This window comes from Anarrhichthys ocellatus, unplaced genomic scaffold (assembly GCF_004355925.1).
Source record: "Anarrhichthys ocellatus isolate YVR2014 unplaced genomic scaffold, GSC_Weel_1.0 scaffold115, whole genome shotgun sequence".
Lineage (NCBI taxonomy): Eukaryota > Metazoa > Chordata > Actinopteri > Perciformes > Anarhichadidae > Anarrhichthys > Anarrhichthys ocellatus.
The window spans coordinates 527,207-553,289 of NW_022280145.1; the positions used below are offsets into that span (position 1 = coordinate 527,207).

Here is a 26,083-nt window from a genome sequence, read left to right on the forward strand (position 1 = left end):
TCTCTCTCTCTCTCTCTCTCTCTCTCTCTCTCTCTCTCTCTCTCTCTGTCTCTCTCTCTCTCTCTGTCTCTCTCTCTCCCTCTCTGTCTCTCTGTGTTTGCCTCTCTCTCTCTGTCTCTCTCTCTCTGTCTCTCTGTCTGTCTCTCTCTCTCTCTGTCTCTCTGTCTGTCTCTCTCTCTCTCTCTCTCTCTCTGTCTCTCTCTCTCTGTCTCTCTCTCTGTCTCTCTCTCTGTCTCTCTCTCTCTGTCTCTCTCTCTCTCTCTCTCTCTCTCTCTCTCGATGTCTCCAGGCCTCAGTTGCTGGTGCTCCTGAATCTTGACTCGGATCAAGGAGTCAAACACCCCCGCCTGCTGTCCCTCACCACTCAGATGAAGGCAGGGAAAGGCCTCACCATAGTGGGGAACGTTCTAGAGGGGACCTATCTCACCAAAGACACAGAGGCCAGGAAGGCTGAGCAGGTATGTTGGTGATGTGTACACCAGCATGCATAGACATACATGCAAAACACAAATGCAGGCACAAGTATGTTGTTATTTAATCTGCACTCTGATAAAACACCAACTGTGTTTAATACTACTTTCTTTAGTATCTGCTCAGAATTGCTAAGAGTTACAGTCCAAATCAACAAAATGGTTTGTTGGGCCCACGAACACATCTGTTGTGTCAGTCAGGATCTTAACAGGAAGCATTTTACACCCGGACTGCAGGTGAACTCTGCCATCTACTGGCCAAACTAAGGAGGTTGTTTGACCATGTCTTCAAAAGCATCAGTGGAATACTTTTCCTGCAAAAGCATCTTGTGCAGAAGCTGAAATTCCAAATTACACAGACTGCTGTATTCATGGGCATTGTCACTATGACGAGTCCTGAATGGATACCAACGAGAGTGCTGAATGGTAATCGTCTTTCTCTGTCCAGAACATCAAGTCCGCCATGTCAGAAGAGCGAACAAAGGGTTTCTGCCACGTCGTGGTGTCCTCAAACCTCCGAGACGGCGTCTCCCACCTCATCCAGTCTGCGGGGCTGGGAGGCATGAAGCACAACACGGTCCTCATGGCCTGGCCCGGCACCTGGAGGCAGGCCAACGACCCGCAGTCATGGAAGAATTTCATAGGTACTGAGCGGGAGACTGTTGAAAAATACATTGGAGTACATATGTAGGTAGAGAAACGCAGTAATCCAATGAGTGTTGTGGACAATTACAGAAAATTCCATCCAAATTCATTTAGAAATGCATGGAAAGTAATGATAATACATCTTACATTGCATATTTGCACAGCTGCTTATGCAGTCCAAAAAGTGGTCTGCAGTGTTTTAACTCCACCTTCTAGTACCGGATCAACTAGCTCAGGCCCTCGAGGGAGGTGATACCAAGATAAGTACTACCAGGTAGTATCCACAACGTTTGACCAGGGAAACCCCAAAAAAGAGTGAGTTAAGCCGAGCCGTACCATGCGGTGGAAAAGACGCTCTCTCTTTCTCTCTGTCCATCCAGAGACAGTGCGGGAGTCCACCGCCGCTCATCATGCCTTGCTTGTGGCTAAGAATGTGGACAGCTTCCCCACCAACCTGGACCGCTTGGGGGAGGGCACCATCGACGTGTGGTGGGTGGTTCATGATGGAGGCATGCTGATGTTGCTGCCCTTCCTGCTGCGACAGCACAAGGTCGGTGCATATCTCTGAGATACCCTCAACGCCCACAAGTCATTGTTTCATGTATTTTTTTCGCCCAGAATCCTTATTCAACACCGTCCTCCCGCTCCCCTCGGTGCTGCTTCATCTCACTAATCCATCCATCTCCCAGCTGACTGACGGTCTCGCTTTTCCCCCTATGCCTTCTTCCATAACAACCATGTCTTTCGGTTGTCCAGGTGTGGAGAAAGTGTAAGATGCGCATCTTCACCGTGGCCCAGATGGACGACAACAGCATCCAGATGAAGAAGGATCTCCAGATGTTCCTCTACCACCTGCGACTGAATGCAGAAGTGGAAGTGGTGGAGATGGTGAGGCTTTGCATGATAGAATAGCACGCTGCATTGCATCTTGCAACGGCAATGACGCATCACTACACTGGAACGCAGTGGATTCATATGTTTTTATATTTGCAACACAAATTTCTATCACAGCTTTATTAAGTTGTGAGGTAAAAACAAGTACAACTGTGTTTCTCCATCAGCTACGTTCAGTTGGTCTATCCACTACTCCTACAGCATGAAGTACTCTAGATCCTTTTTCAGTTTCAGTACTCGCGCGAGCAGACTCGCTCCAGATGGTAATTGACGACTTTGTGTCTGTCCTCTCCCGCGCAGCACGATAACGACATCTCGGCCTTCACCTACGAGAAGACGCTGGTGATGGAGCAGAGGTCTCAGATGCTGAAACAGATGCAACTCTCCAGGACCGAGAGGGAGAGAGAGGTAACGCACATCTACCAGAACACAAGCCTGCACTCACGGTCGCTTCGTCTCCGCAGCTGCATTCCAATTCAACACAAACAAATTAGATTAGATACTCATAACATTAGATCAGCAACACCTTCAAGAAGATGGCTTTCATTGTTACTGAATGTTGTCTGCAAGTGTAATAATCACATACAGGTCAGACTCTACAGTATGTAATTTGCATAAACGACTACATAGTTGAATCCAAACAGTGCTGTAGTAAATCTGGCCTACCACTGCGTTACATGACAATTGGCCCCCTCTCCTTGTTCACCTGCCATCGCCTCTCCGGGCCGCGCCGCACCGCTCAGATTCAGAGTATCACCGACGAGTCGCGTAACTCGATCCGGAGGAAGAACCAGGGCGCCGCCCCGAGCACGAACCGCAGCCGGCCGCCCTCCACGGCGGAGGAAACTCAGGAGGACGAGGTAGCCGATGTTGTCAACCCACTTGTCCCTCGCTGTTAGACGCACAAACCTCGTCTTCACAAAGCTGGATCTTTGGCTGCAGTCATCGCTTGTCCTTTGACGGCTCTAATTACTTTCATCACCATCATGGTTTTAAAATCTGGACTCAAATTGAACCCCCATATACTCTAGTCTGATGAGTATACAATATAATTGGAGGATGGAGGAGTAGTAACACTGCTGTGTGCCATAGGAAATGCATTTGCAGTCTAACTGTGGGTGCAGTTATTGAATTATATAAAGACTGGCCTTTGAAATCAGAAGTGTAACTCACAGAGTAGTGATGCTAATCGGTGAGTTGTGTGGCACTACAAGTAGAGGAACATGTTGTGCTCTCTGGACAATCCATTGTGCTTTTTGGGCCATCTGTAGTCTTATCCACAGCATCAGCTCAGGGTACTTAGATGATGAGTTACCAGGTTACATCACAGCTCCAGTTGGGCCAAAACCAGTTGGTCCGTGTAGAAAGTGACCAGTGTGACGTCCCAGTAAGCCCAGGACTACAAATCTGAAAAGTGCCATAAGATCGCTGACAAAACAAGCGTCCGAATAGAGAAAGAGAAGCTGGTTCACGACTACAGATAGCGTCCACCTTGTACGTCTGACAAGTCCAGACTGCCCCGACAGTAGCGCCTCTAACTGTATAGTCACCAAGAGCTGCTTTGTGAACACCAGCCCATTGCACCTTGAAACTGCCGCCTGACGCCCCCCCCCATAATCCCAGCTCATCCCCACCTCCTCAACAAGCGTGAGTTGAACGAGTGGACAGTATTGTCTCAGAAACCTCAACATAGTGTTGTGTTATTATTGAGGATTACAACCTCACAGGGCTGTAGACCAGGAGTGATTAATACTCATCATTCTGACTTGACAATACTGTACTCTCTTTTTTTTTATTTTGTCATTTTATTCTCTTAGGCCTCCTCCCTGTCATCCTCTCCTTTCTGTCTTTAATTCCTCGTGTTTAATCTCGTCCCTCCACTGGAGTATGTCCCGCTTGACACTCTATTTCCTCATCCTTCCCTCTCCCTCCGCTCCAGGCCCAGCTCATCCACGACAGAAACACGGCGTCTCACGCCACGATAAACGACAAGGCCGAGGCCGGGACCGACCGGGTTCACATGACCTGGACCAAGGACAAGCTCTTCATGGAGCGCAACCGCAACCGCGAGTGCAACGCCAACGTGGCCGTGCGCGACCTGTTCAACATGAAACCGTAAGTACACGTTCTGTTTGAACACCAGACCAACGTCTGCACATTTGTAGCTCGGGAACTACAAAAGGAGGGGAGGTGGATTGTTTTCCTTGTTGGTGTGTAGCTGTGAGGAACCTACTGTATATGCTACTGACAGATACTGTGACGGTGCAACACCATGTTATGGCATGGGCCTTGTGAGGGACAATTGCACCATTTTGAGCAGGATTTTAAACATATGAAGTATTTGAAGGGTCTGAAGAGTAAACCACAACACACAGATTACTGCCAATAGTTCAGGATGGTGCCACGGCCTCCTGCAGGAGGACAGCATGTGTAGATGTAGTAGTCGTGGTAGTACTAGTAGTAATGAGCCTGACAGGGTGAAATGGGACGACCTTCTGCATGGCGTGTGTATTGGGGCTGTATTTGGTGTGCACGTACACTTCCAGCCATTTCAGTCCTCGTGCATGGCCAGACCACGCAGATCACATGCACACCGTGTTGCTGTTTGGACTAACAGCCTCTCATCCCATACTGTCCATACTGTCCATACCATAGACTGTGTATGGAGGTGGACCACATGTCTGCCGCTTCCTCCCACTGCACAAAGATGAAGCCGGGAATATCCCAGATTACGGGGCGCAGCCATCTTGCATCGATGACGTCATTTGGAGCCTCAGTAGCGATCGGGGGGGTGGAGCCACAGTTGCGAGGTCCCGCCCATACACCCGCCCTAACCAATCACGAGGCTTGAGCACGCCCGCAGCGAGTTAGCATTAGCCACCTAGCTGCTGTACTTGACTGACAGCACCACGGTGGCTCCATAATATCTCTTTATGATGAACGTTTCATTTCACAGATTGGTGTTTGGGGAAACGTTATCTGTCTGCTGACACTGATATGAACAGACGAAGGTCACACAGCGCTTGCTAACCTTAGTGTCAGTGGAAATGTTGTTGAGCTACCAAAGTCTGTCTTTTAAGAGCTTTATAAGCAGACATTCCTATAAAGGTCTTTATATTCAGATCTTAAAGTTTGAAACAGACCATCACCGTTGTGGAAAGTTAAAGCGACGTCTCCTCTCAACACTTCTTCTCTACGTATAATTCCTGAGCCTCCGACTGCCCGGCTGCTTCACCCAGAGCAGCTTTCAACCATGACGCCCAAATAGCATCAAATACCTCATTTAAACTAAACTGCTCAGAAAAAAGGGTTTTATAAGCTGCACTGCAGCCAACCACCAGGGCCGACCGAGATGTCCGGGCTTCACTTTCGGGGGAAGCCGTCATGTCGTCCTTCTTTATACACAGTCTGTGGTCCATACTATCGGGGTGTGGACTTCATCTGGTGTGTCCCGGTCCACTCACATTGGCTTACAGAGTTTTGTCGTTCAACTGAGTCACACAGGACATGAAGACACAAAGCCTCACCACGGACGTCCTTGGGGTTTTCCGGTGGGTCCCCTCTGGGAGGACAGTACGAGCCGTTGTAAGCATGCGCTGTGGTGGAGAGAGCTGATGTAGGAAGCATCTAAGCCTATTTCTGTTCTGTCCCATTTCCCTCCTTCTAGAGAGTGGGAGAGTCTGTAAGTCGCCTTCTTTTTGCTCTAGGCCGTCTGTGTGTGCTGCTGCTGTGGTGACTGTGGCTTTTTGTTTGTGTCCTCCAGCTCGTGTGTGTGTGCGTGTGTGTGTGTGTGTCCTTCTTTGTGTGCTCTAATAAGCATGGACTTCCTGTTCTAACAGTTCTATTGAAGGCATTGTTTGTATGCATCAGCAACTTTGTGCTTTCCATTTACTTTTTTCAAAGTGATCAGCAAATACAGAAATGTACATTTGGTGTTGACATGAAAACCTGAATGTTGTCTTCTTCAGTGGAATGGAAAGCAGCACGTTGTGAGCTTGTCCTGGTCGTGCTGAATGGCTTGAGGCTGTCGACGTCTTGTGCTTTCATTGCTTTTGATCTAACATTGTTGAGGTGCAGATGAAGAGGCAACATTTAAAGAGATGCTGTTAACTATTAATAAACAGGATTCAGTCTGTTTGAAAGACTACAGCATGTACAGTACAATGCTATACTACGACACACTAAACAATAATACACACCACATGGACTTCAGGTGCGATGCTGCACATCCCTTTTGTCTGAAAATGCTGCCTCTTTATTTGGAATTCAATCGGTTTCAGTCCCTTAACCGTGCCTTGATTTCATCATGCGTGTCTGAGTGTAAAACACAGAACGCTTCAACTAGAACGCTCCCTGATCAAATGTTAAACTGTACAACATGTATCAGTTATTAACATAGACGATCATGTGCTATACTGATGTTTTCTCTTGAAGTACACAGTGTATTAGTGATGTACTGTACTGTAAATACAGGTTTTATTCATTTGAAGAGGAAGACTCAAACATGTATGAGGATTCACTCAGGAGTGCAGCCATATTGCCACCATAGGCCTTTCTCCCGGAGGACATTTTGACATGTCGCAGTAGGTGTATATCATGCAATGAATCACGGCTGTGTTCCATTTAGCTGCTTCAGTTTCACTTTTCTATAGTGAACACACAAAATACTCCAACAGCATACTGCTGATATGCTCTGAAAGAGGCCTATTGTAGTTTGATGCCAGCATAAAGTTAAACGTCTAGTTTCACATTTGATGAAGTAATGAAGCCTACAGAAGTCCCAGCAGCCACTGCTCCTCATCACCACAGACATTTAGGGTTCGTTTGTGTTGTCTGTCCTTTCTCACTGTGACCTTCTCGTCAAACCAGGAACCAGTCAAATGTCCGTCGGATGCACACGGCTGTGAAGCTGAACGAGGTGGTGGTCAACAAGTCGCAGGGAGCTCAACTGGTTCTGCTGAACATGCCCGGACCCCCCGGGAACCGAGGAGGAGACGAGAACTGTATCCTTGCAGCAGCTGTGACCCCAGCCTTTGCAGCACAGCTTATACTTGTTTTTATTTAACAGCGCTTATCAAATGACAACAAAGACCAACGTTAATTGTCATCTTTCATCTTTATTGACGTAAATGAATCTGGAGTTCAGCCCACATCTTTTAACGCCAGCCGACTAAACTCGCTTTTGCTTCTGCTCATAAACTTTGTCGTAACCTGCTGACATTTTTCCTCGCAAGTTCCCCGACCGGTCCTTAGCATTTATAACTCAACAGAGGGGAGAAGGAAGTGAGATGGCTCATTCCTCAGCTACTTCCTACATCCGCTCCGGAAAGACCGATATGTTTACCAGACGCTCGATCGGGTTAGTGAGCCGCTAGATCTACTAGCCCGACGTGGCGTTTAACTTGCCCTGGGCAAGTGGGCAATGCTCCCTGTTGAGCGGTGCATACGGGATCATTAAGAGTCAGATGTTTCCATTAGGAGCTGGTGGAGACCAAGAACAGAGCTGAGAGAGGTTGAATGCTGGACTTGTAATGAAGGCTTATTGTGCTGGCTTACTGCTGGACACATGTAGTAGAGCAGCAGTTTGCTATATTAAGGTAAGAGATGATGATGTATTGTTGCTACTGCGTGTTACATTACTCCCGTGTGTTCTGTTTCTTGACCACCGTCTTCTCAGACATGGAGTTCCTGGAGGTTCTCCTGGAGGGTCTGAACCGGGTCCTGCTGGTGCGAGGCGGCGGCCGTGAAGTCATCACCATCTACTCTTAAAAAAACACAAAACAAACTCACGCCATGGTGACGTTCACCGGGCATTTCTGGGGAGGAAGGGGGGGGGGGTTTGTTGGAAGGCGGGACCACTCGTGATTGACAGTTGGCTTGAAGGACCCCAGGACGAAGGACTGGCTGAGAGAGCGAGCCCCCCCCATGTGGAAGATAGCGCATAGAGACACTTTAACATTGTTCATTTAACCCTGCCGTTATGTTCTGTTACATTTTTGTGTTCTTTCCCTCTTGTGTTGATGTGGTCACGTTCCCGGCGCTCGCCGTGTAAAGAGAAGCAGGGAGTGATGTGTGTGCCGTTACGATGTGAACCTTCTGTGTTGCACTCTGGGAAGGTGCAGCGACTGAGAGAGGCGTGTCCAGAGAGGACAAGTTCTAGAGAGGTTCTGTAGACTGGGTAGGGTTAATACTGGATCAGGTACAGTTTGGTGCCCTGCATGTTCTGCATCACCACTTGTGCTCCGCGTTCTCATTTAAAATGTCTTCACAGAACACGGCCGCACCTGTAGTTCAGAGCTCGTCCCTTCAGCAGCGTCTGTAGTCCTAGTGTCCCGCGGTCGTTCGCCCCGTCAGTGATTCAGTGAAGGACCAGCCGGGAGGACGTGCACCACATGTTGGATCACCTTCTGCTTCAGATATATGGTACTGAACACTTGTTCGACACTTTTGCTTCAATAGGGAGAAGAGCCATAGTCAATACCTAGGACCTTTTGTCAGCTTTATAGGACGACGTATGAAATGCACATGTATACATATTCATGGAGACTGAAGTCGAGCTTCAGAGATTGTTTTAAACCCCAGGGCTGTTTGACAGCGAGCTGTAGCTTAATGAACAAGCAGATTGGCTCACGTTAAATCTGCCCTCAGACTTCAGCAAAGTGTAAACCGTAAAAAGCACAAACTGACTCGTGCATCGACGCAACTCTCACCATATCGCCGTAGTAACAGCACTGTTGACTTTGCACTACGCACCCCTCAGCACTTATTCCACTGCGCACTCTCACCCCGGTTCTATGGCCTGCAGTGACACTTCCTGCCGGTCAACACCACATTCTTCTGATCGAAGACGAGCGAGAAGCCGATAAATGAGCTCAAGGAATAAGGATGCAGACAGCCAGTGATTCCGTACTGTTTAATACTCGTGTGTCATTGTTTTTATAATAATTTACCAAACCAAACTCTCCAGACTTTGAGTCCCAGACTGAGTAGATTCATTGTAACGAGCATGTGTAGGAGAAAAAGTGCCAAAACGACTGAATAGAAGAAACTGTGGAAGGATTACTGGCACATCTTAGAGCATGGCGCTACGGCCACAGCTGCTCTTTACATTGACCATGTTGAAGAAAGAAAAGAAATGAAAAGCACAGTTATTTGTTGTTATGATAGAGCTTACTCTTGCTAGAATTCTTCATGCAAATGTGCTAATTCATAATCGAGCAAATGCAACCAGGCGATTTCAACCCCTCTCAACTTAGAGGGTTTCTTGTGTGAGGGAAGAAGACCAACACATGGAACCCTTCGTCTCGTGTACCTCCACAGTTTCTCTCTTCACACTAGCTGTGCAGTATTTCGTAAAGCAGAAAGCGGTGTTTTCCTGCACGTCTTCGCGGAGAAAGAAACAAGAACTTGTGAACGTCAGTTCGGCAACATCCGTGTTTTTGTTGTGTTTTGTTCAGTTTGTGATGTAACTGTTTAGTTCTCCAGTAGGGTTTGTTACGTTATAATTGATCTTATGTTACTTTAAGTGTTCGTTTTTTCTTCTTTTCTGGAAGGAGGCCGAGAGAGGATGTCGAGTTTAATGTGTTTTGTCCCAACCCATAAGAGAAGCAGCGTAACACACAGGACTCAGGAGACAGCGTTCCCCTGGTCTGGAAGTATCGATGAACGCTCTATAAAGAACTGTCACTTTATGAAGATGAAACTATTTCAGCTTCACTTTGCTCAGTTTCACATTTTAGCCGCCAAAGATTTTAAACATAGTTCTGTATCAATAACACTTGAAATTGTCTCGTTGTTAAGAAGTTTGAAACGTTGGAAGTCCTAAAGATAAATTATTAAAGATGTTTGTTTGTATTTTAATCTGGTTACTGAGCCGAGTAGCAGCTGTGAGTAAAGAAAACATGAAGCAGACGAAACCCTAAACAGACCACGCAAAATACATAAAAGCAGTTTTCTAGAGGAGAAGTGTGTGTTTCACAGCTCTAATGTTGGATGTGACTGGAGAATGTTAACTACCTCAAGGTGTCACTGAGGCTGAAAATAAATAATGAAAAACATGTTCGACCACATCTCTCTTTCATAACTGATGTCATATGTATTCATGAAAGAAAGAAAAAGAATCCTCTGCGATGTGAGAGGACCAGCAGAAGTGTGTGTGTGTGTGTGTGTGCGTGCGTGCGTGTGTGTGTGCGTGTGCGTGCGTGCAGGAACAGGAAGTCAGTTGTGGGCGCACATAGAGAGGAAGGTAGCCCTGTAAATTGTATTTGTGCCTCTGAGTAATTATTAAAAGTGCTGATAATAATAACGCAAAACCTGTCTGAGTCCTGATTCTACTCACGCACACACACACACACACACACCACTCACACTGATTTGATATTCATGAAACAATGGTGGCATTCAGGGATGCTGGCCTCAGTGCGTACCAACGGGGCCGCTGGCCTCGGTGCGTACCAACGGGGCCGATGAAAGATATGGTAGCCTGAGGGGTAAATGTTAATTTGTATGTAGTTAATTCATCATGGATGGAGCACGCAGGTTTTTAATCGTTTTATTAATACTACTAGTACAAAAGGTCAACAATATAGCTCCGAGTCTAAAGTGACATGATGGTATAGTGTAGTAGAAAAGCCTCAAATAAGGATTATTTTTTCATTGCTTTATTTATTTATCGATAGTTGAGTTGGATTTTTTTGTCCTCCATAATTGTATACACATAAATAGTGTGTCTAATTGATGAAGAAGAACTTGTCCTTGTCGACAGGTTTTGACCCACGTGGCGAGACTCCTCTGGATCTCTGATCCATCACCATCACTATTTGGGCCCTAAAAAGGTTTGCGATGGCCGGGAATCGAACCCGGGTCAACTGCTTGGAAGGCAGCTATGCTCACCACTATACCACCATCGCATGAAAAATCATGGAATTCCATGTACATCAGTAAATGAGGACGAGAGAAGATATCTTTACTGTAGGCTTCCCTCATGTGAACAACTTTCAACAGAGCTCGGGTCTTCAGACAGCCTCTAGAACCACTCTGTGGTGGCGTGGAAACGTTCCCGTGGGTGGTGTGTCTATTCCACAAGTCTGGTTTTGTTGAGGCGAAGGAGGAGGAGTCTTCACTGCGTGCTGATGGACAGAGAGGACACTGAGCTTTATTAAAGTCACACGCACATAGTTTAGTATGCATTCAATCAGATTGATTGAGATAGATTTGTGAAATCTTTCTGTGAATGCCCGTTTTGCTCAGTCAGATCGGACTGTCCACGCAGCTGTAGACGTACAGAGGTCCAGACCTGGGGACCAGGTCTCCCTGAGAGGATTCAAACCTACAGTCTACTACACAAAATGATGTCTATTTACTTCATTGTGGAACACTTGTTTTACGCTTTTCACAATTCTACAGTTCTTCTTAGAAGAGAAAATAACTTTTAAATTGAATCTGCTCACGCAGACATGCAACATATGAGTAGTGGTCACGAGGAGATGAGGCTTCATATCAAGGGGTCACAAGCAATACAAGGTAGGAGACTTAAAACCTGTTCACAAACAGTGAGTGTAGGTTTTATTGTTGTGTATTCTGGACATTGTGTGCAGACTGGTGGAGTCACGTTGGTAGGACAGCATCTATCCACCAGAGGGCAGCCTTGCATTCTCTAAAACTGGCTTCCTGCTGCAGAGAGATGGAAGCCACTGATGTAAACATTCATCTCTGAGTCAAATCCAGCATGCTTGTCAACACACATCCACACATCCTGTACAAGTTACATCAGCCGTACCGTTTCAAAGCAATAGTTATGTAACTTTAGGAGGAAGTTGTGTATAGCTGGTTGCAACAACACTCTCAACCCGTTACCTAATAATCCAGTGTTCACTAAGGCTACTGGTTCCTTTGATTTTAGCAGAGAAAGCCACACATTCTGCCAGAAGACTGGTCTCTGACAGGAACACCCTTGAGCTGTGGCCCTTGGCTGACCTTTGACCTCTTGCAGCCCGCGGTTGCCTTTCTCCACTTTCTCTGCACAATCTGTCCGTCCAAAGTACCGTCCTCTCTCTTCTGTTTGCTCGGTGCATTGCTGACCAGATCAATAGGAGAGGCTGGATGTTGACGGTCGAAACTGCATAGATGTGTGTGTGAGACTGAAAAGACATGAAGACATTTTCTCATTGATCCTCAGCAGCAGCACTACAGACAAAAACAACAGATAAGTGATGTGTGCACTTCGGTGTAATATAGTTTGCCTGTGCAGGTATTGATTGGAGCTTTCCGACGTTCAGCTTTTTCCATCTATTTTTCTCACATGGATGCTACATGTCAGGGACTGAGCAAGTTCTATTTTAGGCTAACAGGTTACTAAAAGGTCACAACCTTCGTAAGTTTTAAATATAAGAAGTTCATTATTTGTTATCTTTATGAGAAGAAAGAGGTTGAGGGATTGCCTCCACGCGGCTCTCGTCATGGTGACGGCTGAGCCGGCGGTTAGCGGCTAACGGTGCTAACAGTGACAGTGCTGCAGTGTTTGCTGCACGAGAGCGGGGCAGAGCGACGGCCATTAGCTAGCAAGCGGGAGCGAGCTAACATGCGCTACAAAAAGCACGCGGCTGGACAAGTTCCGTAAAGAAAGCACAGAGAGGCTCTGATAACAACACACACAAAGAGAGAGACTTCATTCTCTGTTCAGGTAGACGTTACTCCACTGTATCTTTTCATAGATATGAGTTGTTTGCTGCTACATTAATGCGCAGAATATCGAATTCAGCATCTTTAAAAAAGAACTCTACCTATTTAACGTTGCATTCCTTTAACACTGTCACCATCTAACCAACCATCTGCTTGGTCAGGTTAGTCGACCTCCCCAACATCTGCACACAGACAGACAGCTCGCCTTCAACGTGCATTAAAGACAGAAAGCAAGTTTTCATCATATATGTTTACTTCAATCTACAAAACTCAGTGGGATAATCAGACCTCTGCTAATATGCTAATTGTGTTTTCACATCATTTTCATCAAGCAGGAGAAGTGCACGTTCCTTTAAAATGAACATTTCTACATATACACAAACAAAAAAAGTCCTTGACCCAAGGTGTGCCAGTCCCATCCACAGAGCAGCTCTGTAGCTCACTACAAAGAAAATGACAGTTTAGAGATAAGAAAAACAAACAGAGGATAAGTGTTGACAGTACAAAAAAAGAGCTCCATGTTTGCACTCTCAAAAATGCTAATAAACGTATGCAAATTCAAACTGTGGTGGCTTGTTTGACTATACAAAGGTTTCCTGTAACTGATCGCAAACACACATGAGAGCTTTCCGTCTCTTGGTATGGCTGCAGCACATCTCGCAGTACACTGTGGCTCCGACAATGGCTGCAATTCAAAACACTCACAGTTGGGACACAGAATAAAACAGATACAGTCTGTTCAGTTGCCAAGTGTGTTTTTCTAGATGATGTATGGAAGAGCAGCACACAGTGGACTCCGCCATGATGAGAATCAAATCCTCTCTTTAATTGAAATGCTTCTGATCCCTGCTGCAGATTACAAAGCAGCTCAACTCTATCATATCTTAAACCTTCAAAGAACAACAAAAACGTCTTTCCTGTTGACAGTTTGTGTCTAGTTGCATCCTGTCAGGCTGTGTTACAGGGCTCTGTGGAGCGGTAAGGGGTGCAGCATAGGGTTGGGCTGCGTGCAGCAGTGAGTGAAGCTGGACAGCAGAGCTTCGTGGAGTGTGTGCAGGCTGAAGGGAAAGCCTACAAGAGATACAGATTCTGAATGAGCTGTGTCTGGCAGAAATGTACAGACAGCAATCAATAACCAGGAGAAGAAGAAGACAACTTGGAATCCATCACAGCTAGCAGCATGGTGACTGATAACAAATATACACAACAATGTGAGAACACATACATGAGGAGACAACAGGTATTAAGCACCATCATATCATATCATATACTGTATATTGAAGGGACTCTTATTGTTTCGGTCCAGCAGCCAGGGGGTTAAACTGGGAAGGAGTGCAGTGAAAGCTGCATCAAGTGGCACAAAGACAGGAAATGGTCCAAGCTTGTCATTAAAATAAAAATGTAACATATGTAATACAACCACAACTACTACTATTATTGTCATAATGATAATAATCATAACAATTCTAATAATAAAGCCAATGCCATTGCTGAATTGTATGGTGGGCGAACAATGTATAAAGAAATATATAAATACTGGAATAAGAACTAGAAAATTTTGCAGGAAATTTTGATAGTGTGGTTTCTACTGCCCGAAGACGTCGCAATATATACACACGCCGATGTTACCGGTAGTGTCGTTGAGGTTCGATTGAGATATCGCTTCTCTCGTTTCTGCATTTTTGATTCATACTCTTGGATAGAATCTTGAATTTGTGGGGCTTTTATTTTGAAAGGGTGGGACTGGGTGGGTGAGAGTATTCAACTTTTATTTCAGACTCATGAATCCATATAGTATCAAAAAACACAAATACAACAACAATATATAAGATACAATACAATACGAGGACACCAAGACACGTGTAATCATTGCAGTTAAAATGATTTTAGAGTAAATGGTGCATAGTTACAAAATCATTTCACTCCAGGTTGATAGCAGACCACCTCAAGGTGTCACTCAGAGAGAACCAGGACATTCTGATGTAGCATTTCAAAATTAAAGCCCTTCAAATCACATTCACTAGACAATTTGTCTAATTTCAGATTAGATTTTAGAGTAAATGGTGCATAGTTACAAAATCGCACCTGGTGTTAGTGGCAGACTGATTTTAAGAAACGTTGCAGTAATCAGTGATTTTGAACAAAACCCCTAACTCATTTTAACAAAAAGCAGGAGTCTGAGCGCCAAAATATGGGTACCATGAGAAAGATAAGACTCTGGCAAACGCGCTGATGTGTTTTTTATGTTTGTGGTGTTAACAATGTGAGCTCCAGAGCAATAGACAAAACTGGTACCGTCTGCTTTCTTTGAGAAATGAGTGGTCAGATTTAACATGGAGTCTAATGGGGCAGTTGGTTGGAGTTCATGTCGCTCTGCGGCTCTTTGAGCCAAATGTGTAAGTCCGTTGGATTCCACAGACACTTTACCACGACCAGCACAACATTTCCAAGCTTTTTGGCCAAAATGGTGTTTCAAGAGTAACAATTGTGGGAGCTGGAGCAATTTGTTTGGAAAAATCACAGAAGATTTTCAAGCTCCGCTCCACTCTGACAGTTATGCTCTCACTCTAGCTCTTAACGAGCCGAGCAATACACACCCATTATAAAATCTGAAACTGACCCAAAATGTTCCTGAAACTTTAATCTGTGACTTCATGAAAACTGTGCTAGCTATCAAAATGTCCCTTTGGCTCAATAAAGTGCAGCGTTTTGTCTACGTTTTAAACTTTGAATCATGTTTCTACGTTAAAGTACGGCACGTCAATATGGGCCCAAAGTAATGCCGAGGGTCCCCTTTAAAGGGGACGTAGAGGGGTCGGGACTTTGACTAGGCCACTCCAAAGTCTTCTTTTTGTTTTTCTTAAGCCATTCAGAGGTGGACTTGCTGGTGTGTTTTGGATCATTGTCCTGCTGCAGAACCCAAGTGCGCTTCAGCTTGAGGGCACGAACAGATGGCCGGACATTCTCCTTCAGGATTTTTTGGTAGACAGCAGGATTCATGGTTCCATTTACCACAGCAAGTCTTCCAGGTCCTGAAGCAGCAAAACAGCCCCAGACCATCACACTACCACCACCATATTTTACTGTTGGTATGATGTTCCTTTTCTGAAATGCCGTGTTTCTTTTACGCCAGATGTAATGGGACATACACCTTCCAAAAAGTTCAACTTTTGTCTCGTCAGTCCACAGAGTATTTTCCCAAAAGTCTTGGGGATCATCAAGATGTTTTCTGGCAAAACTGAGACGAGCCTTTATGTTCTTTTTGCTCAGCAGTGGTTTTCGTCTTGGAACTCTGCCATGCAGGCCATTTTTGCCCAGTCTCTTTCTTATGGTGGAGTCATGAACACTGACCTTAATTGAGGCAAGTGAGGCCTGCAGTTCTTTGGATGTTGTTCTGGGGTCTTTTGTGACCTCTTGGATGAGTCGTCGCTGCGCTCTTGTCGTCATTTAAGTGTGACAAACATGCAAAAAAATAAGAAATCAGGAAGGGGGCAAACACTTTTTCACACAACTGTGTATATATATATATATATATATATAATCCTGTTGAGCAGGGATTTTAGGGACGGGAGCAGCAAGAGGGGGGCGGGGCGGGAACAGCTGTTGACGCAAACAGGAAGTCCTCTGTAGGGTAGGCCGTCTCATTTCGTATACAGCACGGTCTAGCCTTTGCGGTCCTCAAAGGACCCGGCCCACGTAGACCGCGAAGGCTGGGTCCTCCGAAGGATGCAGACCCTGAATTGAGACACAGATATAGTCAGGCATTTATTGTTATGATTGACAGATATGACACCTCAAAACTGCTCAAAATTAATCCAAATTATGTCGAACTGCTTTATTAGGATTATTGAACAATCTTAGTGATAAGACAAGTGAATATATAGTTAATATTTAATTATATAGTATATACAATTAGAATACAGCAATGCAACTTCTGGTTCCGAAAATCAGAATTTTGCTTGACTCAGACCATTTATGCTGGCCTGCTTCACTCAATCGAAGTAAAATATGTTGTGGGGACATGTAAAACGTGTTGTGCTATGTCTGTGGCGTAATTTTAGGCCAAGATCTGCATTATTTAAAAAAAAATGTTCAATACAAGTGCTTTTTTTCAGGCGAACCTGAAACTTTTTCAATTTGAGCTGTGCCATAAGTGTATCAGTTATTAACCAGTAACATATACACAATATTTACACAATTCAACACATCTCACAAGTGTTACCTGTATTATGCCATCAAAATTATTAAAATAGACTCTCTTGAGTATGGGTATGCAATTTTCGAGCAGAGGCCTAAAAATAGGGCTAGGGCTTAAGTGTTTTTTTTTTGCTCTCTTCACACCAAAACCCCATTCAAGTGAATGGAAACATTTTGCTCAGTTTTTCGGGATTTTCGGGAAAACCGCTGGGCGAATCTCTCCGGAAAATAGATAGCACACTATTCCCGATCAGGCCGCACGTTTTGATGTACTTGTTGCACAGGTGTTGGCAACGCTGTGTGAGGAGAAGCATGCCAAACTTTCTGGATAAACAGTATTAAGCCCGATGGATTATATAGAGTGTGCACAAAGCCACACTGAATGATACGGATCTTACGTTTGTCCTATGATCCCATCCCACGTTGTTGTATTAACATAATCTTACCTATCTTACAATAAGACCATGCTTACAATAAATATTACAAAAAATAAATATAAATACATGGTGGAGGTGGTTGCTCATGCAACTACAGTTTACTTCATTTATTTGTGCTTTGAGGTGTGTGTAATACAAAACTGTGCTGTATTTTTCAAGTCTTCTTTTTTTCTACTCCATACATAACATAGACTTCAACGGTGACTAATATCAAGCGTGCAAGTAATACTTTTATTTTGACACTTCGATACCAGTAGCGCTTCCTGTCACCGTCTCTGACTTGACTGCGCATGTCTGAGCTGCAGCATGAATCGCAGCCTTCACCGTAGTATCGCTGCTGCTGCTGTTGGATCCTCCGGGGACAGAGAGAGCGACCGCCGCCTTTCTGTCAGCGCGCCGTCAGATAAAGCACCTTTCCGGATCTCATGTATTCCCTCTCGCGTTAGCTGGAAGGGAGGGTCCTGCTGAAAAAAAGGGGCTTACAGACCCAGGGAGGGGGGTGACATGCCCTTCACTGCTTGGCGCAGTCAGTGCGTTGATCTCCGTCAGACGCGGACGAGGTAAAGACCGGAATGGTGCGTTTGAATTGTCATTTCTAACGCAGAGGCCCGGTTTGTCATCTGTTTTTGGATTATTTTCCGTTGTGGGGGCTGGAGGATAACGAAATTACATGCCCGCTCTGAGAGCCGGAGCGCCGGGGGAAATGCAGCACAGCGGGTGTTTGGCTGCAGGTGGATGGCCAACCTGACGGTCCCTGCCCGCCGCTTCCCTCCCGTTCAGCCGGTCTGGCGTCATCCGGAGCTCTTACGACAAAACTGAAAACAGAGATCGACGAACAAACCCGAGTCATGCTTCCAGGGGTCGGCGTGTTCGGCACCAGCCTGACCGCCAGGGTGATCATCCCGCTGCTGAAGAACGAGGGCTTCGCCGTCAAGGCGCTGTGGGGCCGGACGCAGGAGGAGGCGGAGGAGCTGGCCAAGGAGATGAACGTTCCGTTCTACACCAACCGGATCGACGACGTGCTGCTGCATCAGGACGTGGATCTGGTCTGCATCAACCTGCCGCCGCCTCTGACGCGGCAGATCGCGGTGAAAACGCTGGGTGAGTCCTGCTGCTGGGCGGGCTGGATGCTGCGGCTCCCCCGGTGGGGTGGTGTTGGAGGTGTGGGGGGTTCATTGTCCTGCAGCGGAGCAGACATAAAGTCCAGTGAGGTAGGAGTTCAGTTAATAGGTGGGGCTGCTGGGGATGAGCGGCATCACGGATATCTTGACATCAGCCCTTATTTACCCATGAAGCTGACCTCTTGGCTGACCTACAGGAGGCTGCAGTGCTCTTGAGCAAGGCCCTGCAGGTGCAGCAGTTTGTGCAAGAGCTTTATCATTCCCTCCACGGAGCACAGGCTTTAAGAAATGTGACCTTCACTGACAAGATGTTGTGATAGAGGCCTGCTTGTCTTCAGTATCGCTACCAAGGAGACCAGCCCCACATGCAGGACTGACTGTCTGTCAGGGGCTCCTTTGGTCAAACTGGACTTAACCCGTGTTTGTGAAACAGAGGAGGCCTGAATACGGGAAGAAAGAAAAACGAGTGCCACACACAAAGAGAGGTTGTTCTAGTTTAAATCTGGAGCAGTGCGGCTTATTTTGGAGCTGCTGTGAAAGAATGGAGGCGAGGACCAGTGAGCTGCACTCCACACAGGCTTTATTTACCGTTTGGCAGCAGAGCTCAGCTGGCAGCAAAGCTCTGGTAGGTCAGGATGGTGACTGGAGAACAAATGGGACCAGAGATGCTCAGCACGGTTTGAACTGGATTATATCTGGAGACTAAGCTACCAAACAGTCTGCAGTTAGACTGCAAGTAGTGATGATCTCCATTCGTGGTTCAGCTCAGAATGTTCACGATTTATCAACATATTATTGTATGTTTGTAAAACTTTGAAAAAAGATCAAGCACCGTGGATGTGGAGCTTTCGATCATCATCCCTAGACCACGTGACTACTGGGCAAACTCCAGCTCATGTGACACTAGAGAGTAGGCCGTGTCGGCGACGGTACCATTCTTCTGTCATGTACAGAAGGAGCCTTACTGTACGACAGAGACGGTGGTCTGAACCAGTGACGGGGTAAACGACAGCGTGGCTCTTACATGTTTTCAGAGCTGGAGGTTCTTCTTGGCATCAAAGCTTTCAGAAATATGAAACATCAGAAGGCTGGTGCCCCAGTTTCTCATCTTATAGGTTTACAGTATTATTTCTGCTTTCAGGCTTCAATCAAACAGCTGTGAAACGCTTCTCTGGTGTCACCGTATCAGCATTAATCCAAAGTACCAGCTTTAGTGCTGCAGTAAGTGGACAAGAGGCAATGGACAATATCCTTGAGAATAACATCTCTGGCTTTTTGCAGAGCTTTCAACCACACCGTGTGGTCTTCCTCAGCGATGGAGTTTGCCTTGTCTTGTCATAGAATTGTAATTTTCATCATATGGTCACAGAGATAGCTCCATCTGCTGTGGAAGACCGTAATAAGTTGACATTTTAGTCATTGTTTTCCTGTTTTTGGTCAAAATACTGAAGATTAGGGTAGAAAATAAACTGGAAGCGTACTTTTGAGTAGCCAAAAACGATGTTGGACTCTTGCTGGATGTACTGCACAGTACAGTGTTACTATAACGCCGAAAGTATCCTCACTTCTGTTATTGATTCATCTGAGGATTGTTTTCTCAGTCAGTGTGGTTCTCATCAGTAATGCAGCAGTGAGGGGGGGGGGGGGGGGCAGAGCAACCTGACAGCATTAGCCCCGTCTGTCAGTGTGTGAGGGGCGGAGATGTGTGTGAGCGTGAGCTCCACAGCGAGTTGTCTTGTGACGAGCTCCTTCTGACTTCAGCTGAGTTTCACGAGTCCTCACCAGACTTGTTTGACACGTGATCTTTTTTGATTTTTAATGCAAGTCCCCCCCCCCATGATCATCACGTTGAGTTAGAATTTCAAGGGCCACATGCATCTGCGGGCGCATTGGTTGAATTGGGTGTGTTTTCCCTTTTGGAAACAGTGTCCTTAAAGTAGCCTGAGCCTCCCAGCGTGGAGATAAGGGCCTCTGTGGCTCCATTCGTCCTCACACTGCTGCTACTGTTGGCTCGTTGGCTTCAGTCAACTCTGTGGAGTGGCAACGTTGAGCTAACAAGAGGCGCGGAGTACAGCAGACAGTGTTTGTTCACAGCACGACCACACTAATGTCAATATAGACCGTACGCGCACGCGCGCTAAAGCAAAGGCTACGCTAACACGTGCACGTGCAACCGCACACAGGGAGTGAAGTCCAGCTGTATGAAAGTTCCACAATCCAGCTGATCCTGAGCCAGTGAGCCCGACTCAACCTGCACATCGCTCACGTGTACAGTGACCATTTCTTCCTCTCTGTCCTCCCTGTGAGAGAAGCTGCCTCTCCTCACCCGCTGTCACCCAGACAAGTCTGGGTCCAGTCCTGTGTGCGCCCCGTGTGCGCCCCGTGTGCGTCCTGTTGGAGGGCAAACATGAAACAGCTAATTCAGTCCAAGTGCACAAGTTCTGAGAGTTCAGTTTTGGTCCAGCAATTTATTGGGGCGATAGTGACTTTAAAGTCTCTGTTGTTGTCAGTATTTATATATGTTAACATATTATGTGTTGCACCAATAAAATCACGTAGGGTTGTAACTAACGATTCATTTCAAGATGGGTTATTCTGTTTTTTTTATGGATCAATTCCTTATTGTGTCTATACAATGTCAGAAATAAGTGAACAATGCTCATCAGGGATTCATTGAACCCAAGTTATTATCTTAAATAGCTTGTTTTGTTTGACTAACAGTCATAAAAACTCAAAGATATTTCATTTACAGTGAAGTAAAGCAGCACGTCCTCACGTTGTAGAAGCGCAGAACGTTCTTCAGGTAAATATAGCAGTATAATGTGAAACAATGCGTCGCCAGGAGGCCGGAAACAGGGCTGCTTGGCTGAGCTCGTGAATATTTGAACTGTTGGTGTTTCGGAGATCAAAGTTACGTGTTTTTTACCTTTTGAAGCGATACTAACAAAGTAGTGCCAAACCTCTCAGCCACAGTGGAGTGAAACCTTTGTTCAGAGACTAGACGCGTAGTGGGAATGTTGTGAAATAAGTAAAATTCTGAGTATATGAGCGTCACCTGAAATGACAGTTCCAATGATGACGTCAATATATATTGCGTCACCATGATGCATGACACGTCCAGGGAAGTGGTACCCAGTCAGAGAGCAGAGCCGTCGGGCTGGGTGACAACGCAGCTCTGACTTCCTCTTCTGTCAGGGTGTGTGAGCTGATGCTAAGCTGGCCTTCTTGTTGCTAACCTCCAGCTGATAAGTGTGATCAGACTTCTGTGTGAACGTGTATTATTTTCTGTCTTAACTTGTCTCGTAGCCCGTGTTGAGTTGAAACAGAAGGGTTCGGCTGGATAAATTGCCTGCGTTGAAGTCGAAACCTAAAATCATTACACATCCAATTAAAGAGAGGTGTGAACAGAGTAAAGGGTGGGATAGAATATAATAACATGAAGCATACAGGGCGATGAGGAAAGTGGAAAAACTCTGCTACAAGTCAAGAACATGCTCCACATGTCGTTCAGGTTTTACCAGAGCCGGCTCGTCCCCCCAGCCCAGCAAACCTGTCGGTCTTGTTGAGCAGCATCTCTCCTTCCACAGGGATGCCCCCCCCCCCCTTCTCTTTCTTACTACTGCGGCATTCCTGAGGCGTCTGATGTCATGTGATGATGTTGGGAAGGAAACCTCACACTGTTTGCTGCCACACACACACACACACACACACACACACATCATTCTGCTATTAAAGACAAACTCGTGAGCCTGAAGTATGATTTATTTTTTTTGAACCAGTGGAGATTGAAGCTTCTTAGTTTTTTCATCCAGAACCATTAGCATTAGCATACATTAGCATTTCCATCAGACTGCAGAATTCAGACTGGTTTCTTTATATGTCACAGCCTAACATAAGGTGCATTTTAGTATGTTATTATGTAAGGTCTCTTAAAGGCAGTGGCTCTTACATGTTTTCAGAGCTGGAGGTTCTTCTTGGCATCAAAGCTTTCAGAAATATGAAACATCAGAAGGCTGGTGCCCCAGTTTCTCATCTTATAGGTTTACAGTATTATTTCTGCTTTCAGGCTTCAATCAAACAGCTGTGAAACGCTTCTCTGGTGTCACCGTATCAGCATTAATCCAAAGTACCAGCTTTAGTGCTGCAGTAAGTGGACAAGAGGCAATGGACAATATCCTTGAGAATAACGATAAAATAACTCGAGCTCCAAGCTGTTTTGCAGAGCTTTCGACCACACCTTATGGTCTTCCTCGGCGGACAGAGTTTGCTTTGTTGTCGTAGAATTGTCATCACGTTGTCACAGAGAAAGCTCGTCCGCTCAACTCCATCTGTTGAGGAGGACCATGGGATGTGTCTGAAAGCTCTGGAAAAAGCTAGTAAGTTGACTTTTAGTCATTTGTTTGGTCAAAATACTAAAGAATATGGTGTTTAGCCCAAGAACTATGTTGGATACTCTTGTTGGATGTACTGTACAGAACATTGTTCCAAATTATTTCACCTAAAGTCTTGTCATTTATGTTGTAGGGCTGTAGCTAATGACTATTTACAGATTAATCGATAATAATGTTTTCTCAATTGATTAAGCATTTGATCTATAAAGTGTCGGGATATAGTGATCGATGTCCTTGAAACTGCTTTGCTGACAGAATACAGCAGGCCTTTCATCACGTAGCTCCGCTGTGTGTGTGGTTGGGCCCCGATGCTGAGAGGGAATCCGAGAGCTGAACTGAAATGTTACACGGGCGGGAGTTTCAGGTGCACCCTCCGTCCCCCTTTGTGCACTTTTGTTTTGACAGCGGGGGGAGGAAGTGGTGGGAGAGGAGCCCCTTCGGCTCAGCTCCGTGAGGCCTGGAGAGCTTCACAGAGATGAGCAACAGGCGTGGAAGCGCATCTTTTTATAGCAGTTGACGGCAACTTCATGACTCTCGTGTAAAATCCCCTTCATGGCTCGGTTCCATAAACTTATCAGGTTTGCGAAATGGAACAAATTCTGTCATAACATGAAGTGAAGACGTAACAGAAACCACGAGGGAACTGAAATAGGTCAGGCAGTAACATTAGTAATATGCAATGAGAGTCAATACATCTTATCTAGACCACAAAGAGCCGCTGCAAGGCCTGCGCCAACCTTTTTAAAGTATAACCAAAATGAATGTGATCTCTCTCTCACATCAGTGATAGAAGCTATCAGGTATCAGGTCAGTGGGTGCCGAGCTGCCGACTGGACCGGACCCTGCTCTCCAAGAATAGCATCTAATACTCCCATGACATGTTGAATTAAAGCAGATGAGCAGGCTGATTCATTACCCATCCTCCGCTGCGTCATAGATTTTCCTCCCGAACTCTCTGTTAGCTGCACTAACAGAGAGTTTGATACGGGTCAAATGACCTCTGGCTGATTCTGTTACTGCGCCTGATGGAGTCTCCCACCTCCTCATACCAGCTCACTGTCTTTGAATTAGGCTGTGACTGCCTATATTTTAGCTCCACCCTAATGAGCACCTCCTGTGATGTCACATGTCCACATAAGGTGGGCCAGACTTGGCACTCAAGACCTGCTGAATATATATATATAAAACTATAAAGGTGCAATCAGTGGAGCCACAACTGGCTCCCACTTTCTCGACTGCCAGTGTATCAGCTGTGTTTTCTGTCGGTCCGTCAGCTGTTAGCTTATAGCTAAACACGCCGTCCAAAACAATAGTGAGCAAACTATATTTCACCTTTATCTATAATATATATCTACTATATCTCTGGCCGTAGAGTGAATACAACCCACAATTGACTCACGCAACTGAGCGGTGGCAACGCACAGCAATGTGCGTGCTGGGAGCTCCGTTAGCTGTTAGCCGTTAGCCAACCACGCCATCTAAATCAATAAAAGTGAGCACTCTGAGTGCAGAGTGGCATCTATTAGTCGCATCAGCTGTGTCGTTACTAGCGGCGCCTACCAGCTGGGGGCCAGTTAAGAGGACTGAGTGAGGAGTCAGCAGTCAATCAATAGCAGTATCAAACAGGCAATGAAAGGTGTTTTAAGAGAGTGTGAGTCACTGCAACCACAAAAGGGTCCTTGAGCATGCAGCCATAAATGAGCACCCAAAATATTATTCCGTTTGGTGTCGCAGTATGAAAGATTAGCCGCGGACAGACACAGAGATTCACAGCCGACCTCATTATCTCCCTGGTTTTATCTTCAAAAACAAGCAAATTCCATCACAGTTTAGGTCATTTTGAGGTGAATTCATATTCACTTTAGTGATTTGTTACGGTGAGAGCTAATCTGGGTGAGAGTAAAGTGCAGGAGTTTTTGTTCTTTGTATTCACATGGATTGCATGGTAGTGATGGTTCATCCACACTCTGATGAGCTCTCAGACACCAGCTCTGAAGGGCCAGCCAGTGGCAAAGAGCTATTTATAGCCTGACCGCAAAGGGCACGCAGGCGTCATCATAAATACATGTTCCCCACCACTGATGCTCTTATGCAACTGCACTTCCGACCACTGATGAGCTCGTTGGCAGCCCACTCAACTTTGTTTTTAAAGGGATCAAAAGACCCAAAATGTAGAGAAGGTGTGACGACGGTCACGGAAAGGTGGTAGAGATGAGACTCTTCTACTGCAGCCAAAGATGTGGGAACAGCGTCTAAGCCTCTCATGGAAAAGTAATTGTTTGTGTACACTTATCAACCACAGACTATTTTCAAAAATCTCCCCAGGTACATTTACTAACAGCCTTAAAAAACTAACTACGATTAAGTACAATCCAACATATTGTAACCTGGCTTGAAAAAGACTTTCCAGACCAGACAGAACGGCTGCCTTTCCTCCAGTGTGACTTCCCTTGTATTCAGTCTGATGGATCAGGGGTCTCGGGGCTGGAGCTGTGTTTCGGAGCGGCTCCAGACGGAGTCCGCTGAGAGGATGCCAGATAGACAAGTACGCTGCCATTCCCAGGCCTTCTTTCTCAGCGGCGGCGCTTGTTGTTTTTTCAGCCTCACCAGTTTCCCACTATAGGTCACGTTCACGTTCTCCCGGGCGCTCCATTAGTATGCTAATGACAGCGTGTGTGTGTGTGTGTGTGAGAGTGTGTGTGTGTGTGTGTGTGTGTGTGTGAGTGTGAATGAAAGACTAAGGGACGACGAGGAGAAGTGAGGAAGAAAAGCAGAGAGAAAGCCGGTCTTCCTGTGAAATTGCCTTTGTGTGTCGGATGAATGGCTGGATGGGGGAGGCTCCGTCAGCCCGCCGCCACGCTGCGCTGACAAGTGAGCATTCCTGGAGGAAAAACGGGGAAAGTGGAAGACCTCCCCGCTCCCTGCAGAGAGATGCTTTTTCTCCTGCATGGACCCATAAGGTTCTGCTGCGTGCCCGGGAACTTCGGGGTGCAGGTTTTGGATGATGAACCACATTGTGTTGTTAAATCCAGAGGGGCGAGAGAGAGGGCAAGCTTGTGATATGGAATCATCAGGATTGGATTGGAGGCAGCATTATTAGACTGGAGGCTTAATGAGGATTTTATTTTCTCTATTATTAAATCTGAACAGGGGAAAAAACGGCTTTGTGTTCTTGGGTTAATCTGTAAAATGTGGAGGGATTCTCTCTCTCTCTCTCTCTCTCTCTCTCTCTCTCTCTCTCTCTCTCT

The 26,083-nt window shown here is 45.9% G+C and overlaps 2 protein-coding genes and 1 non-coding gene across 7 annotated transcripts in view; 2 read left to right on the forward strand and 1 right to left on the reverse strand.

Annotated features, from left to right (window-relative positions):
- slc12a7b (solute carrier family 12 member 7b) overlaps nucleotides 1-10,321 on the forward strand; it is a 63,946-nt gene extending 53,625 nt beyond the window's left edge. Inside the window, exons 17-26 of one of the 5 annotated variants that reach the window (XM_031876756.1) lie at nucleotides 290-458; nucleotides 919-1,114; nucleotides 1,496-1,665; nucleotides 1,872-2,003; nucleotides 2,310-2,417; nucleotides 2,753-2,869; nucleotides 3,949-4,124; nucleotides 5,677-5,691; nucleotides 6,879-7,012; nucleotides 7,687-10,321. In XM_031876756.1, the coding sequence (XP_031732616.1) occupies nucleotides 290-458; nucleotides 919-1,114; nucleotides 1,496-1,665; nucleotides 1,872-2,003; nucleotides 2,310-2,417; nucleotides 2,753-2,869; nucleotides 3,949-4,124; nucleotides 5,677-5,691; nucleotides 6,879-7,012; nucleotides 7,687-7,778 (1,309 nt within the window). In that variant the 3' untranslated portion in view covers nucleotides 7,779-10,321. The remainder of the gene's footprint in view (nucleotides 1-289; nucleotides 459-918; nucleotides 1,115-1,495; nucleotides 1,666-1,871; nucleotides 2,004-2,309; nucleotides 2,418-2,752; nucleotides 2,870-3,948; nucleotides 4,125-5,676; nucleotides 5,692-6,878; nucleotides 7,013-7,686) is intronic. The other 4 variants (XM_031876758.1, XM_031876757.1, XM_031876760.1 and 1 more) reach the window with 4 other exon arrangements.
- Nucleotides 10,322-10,846: 525 nt separating this feature from the next.
- trnag-ucc (transfer RNA glycine (anticodon UCC)) lies at nucleotides 10,847-10,918 on the reverse strand. Its single transcript has one exon. It is a non-coding gene; the product is annotated as a tRNA-Gly (tRNA).
- A 6,697-nt stretch (nucleotides 10,919-17,615) lies between these two features.
- The window catches only part of gfod1 (glucose-fructose oxidoreductase domain containing 1), a 28,878-nt gene continuing 20,410 nt past the window's right edge, over nucleotides 17,616-26,083 (forward strand). The window contains exon 1 of the mRNA XM_031876771.1: nucleotides 17,616-18,424. Coding sequence (XP_031732631.1) covers nucleotides 18,172-18,424 — 253 coding nt within the window. The 5' untranslated portion in view covers nucleotides 17,616-18,171. The remainder of the gene's footprint in view (nucleotides 18,425-26,083) is intronic.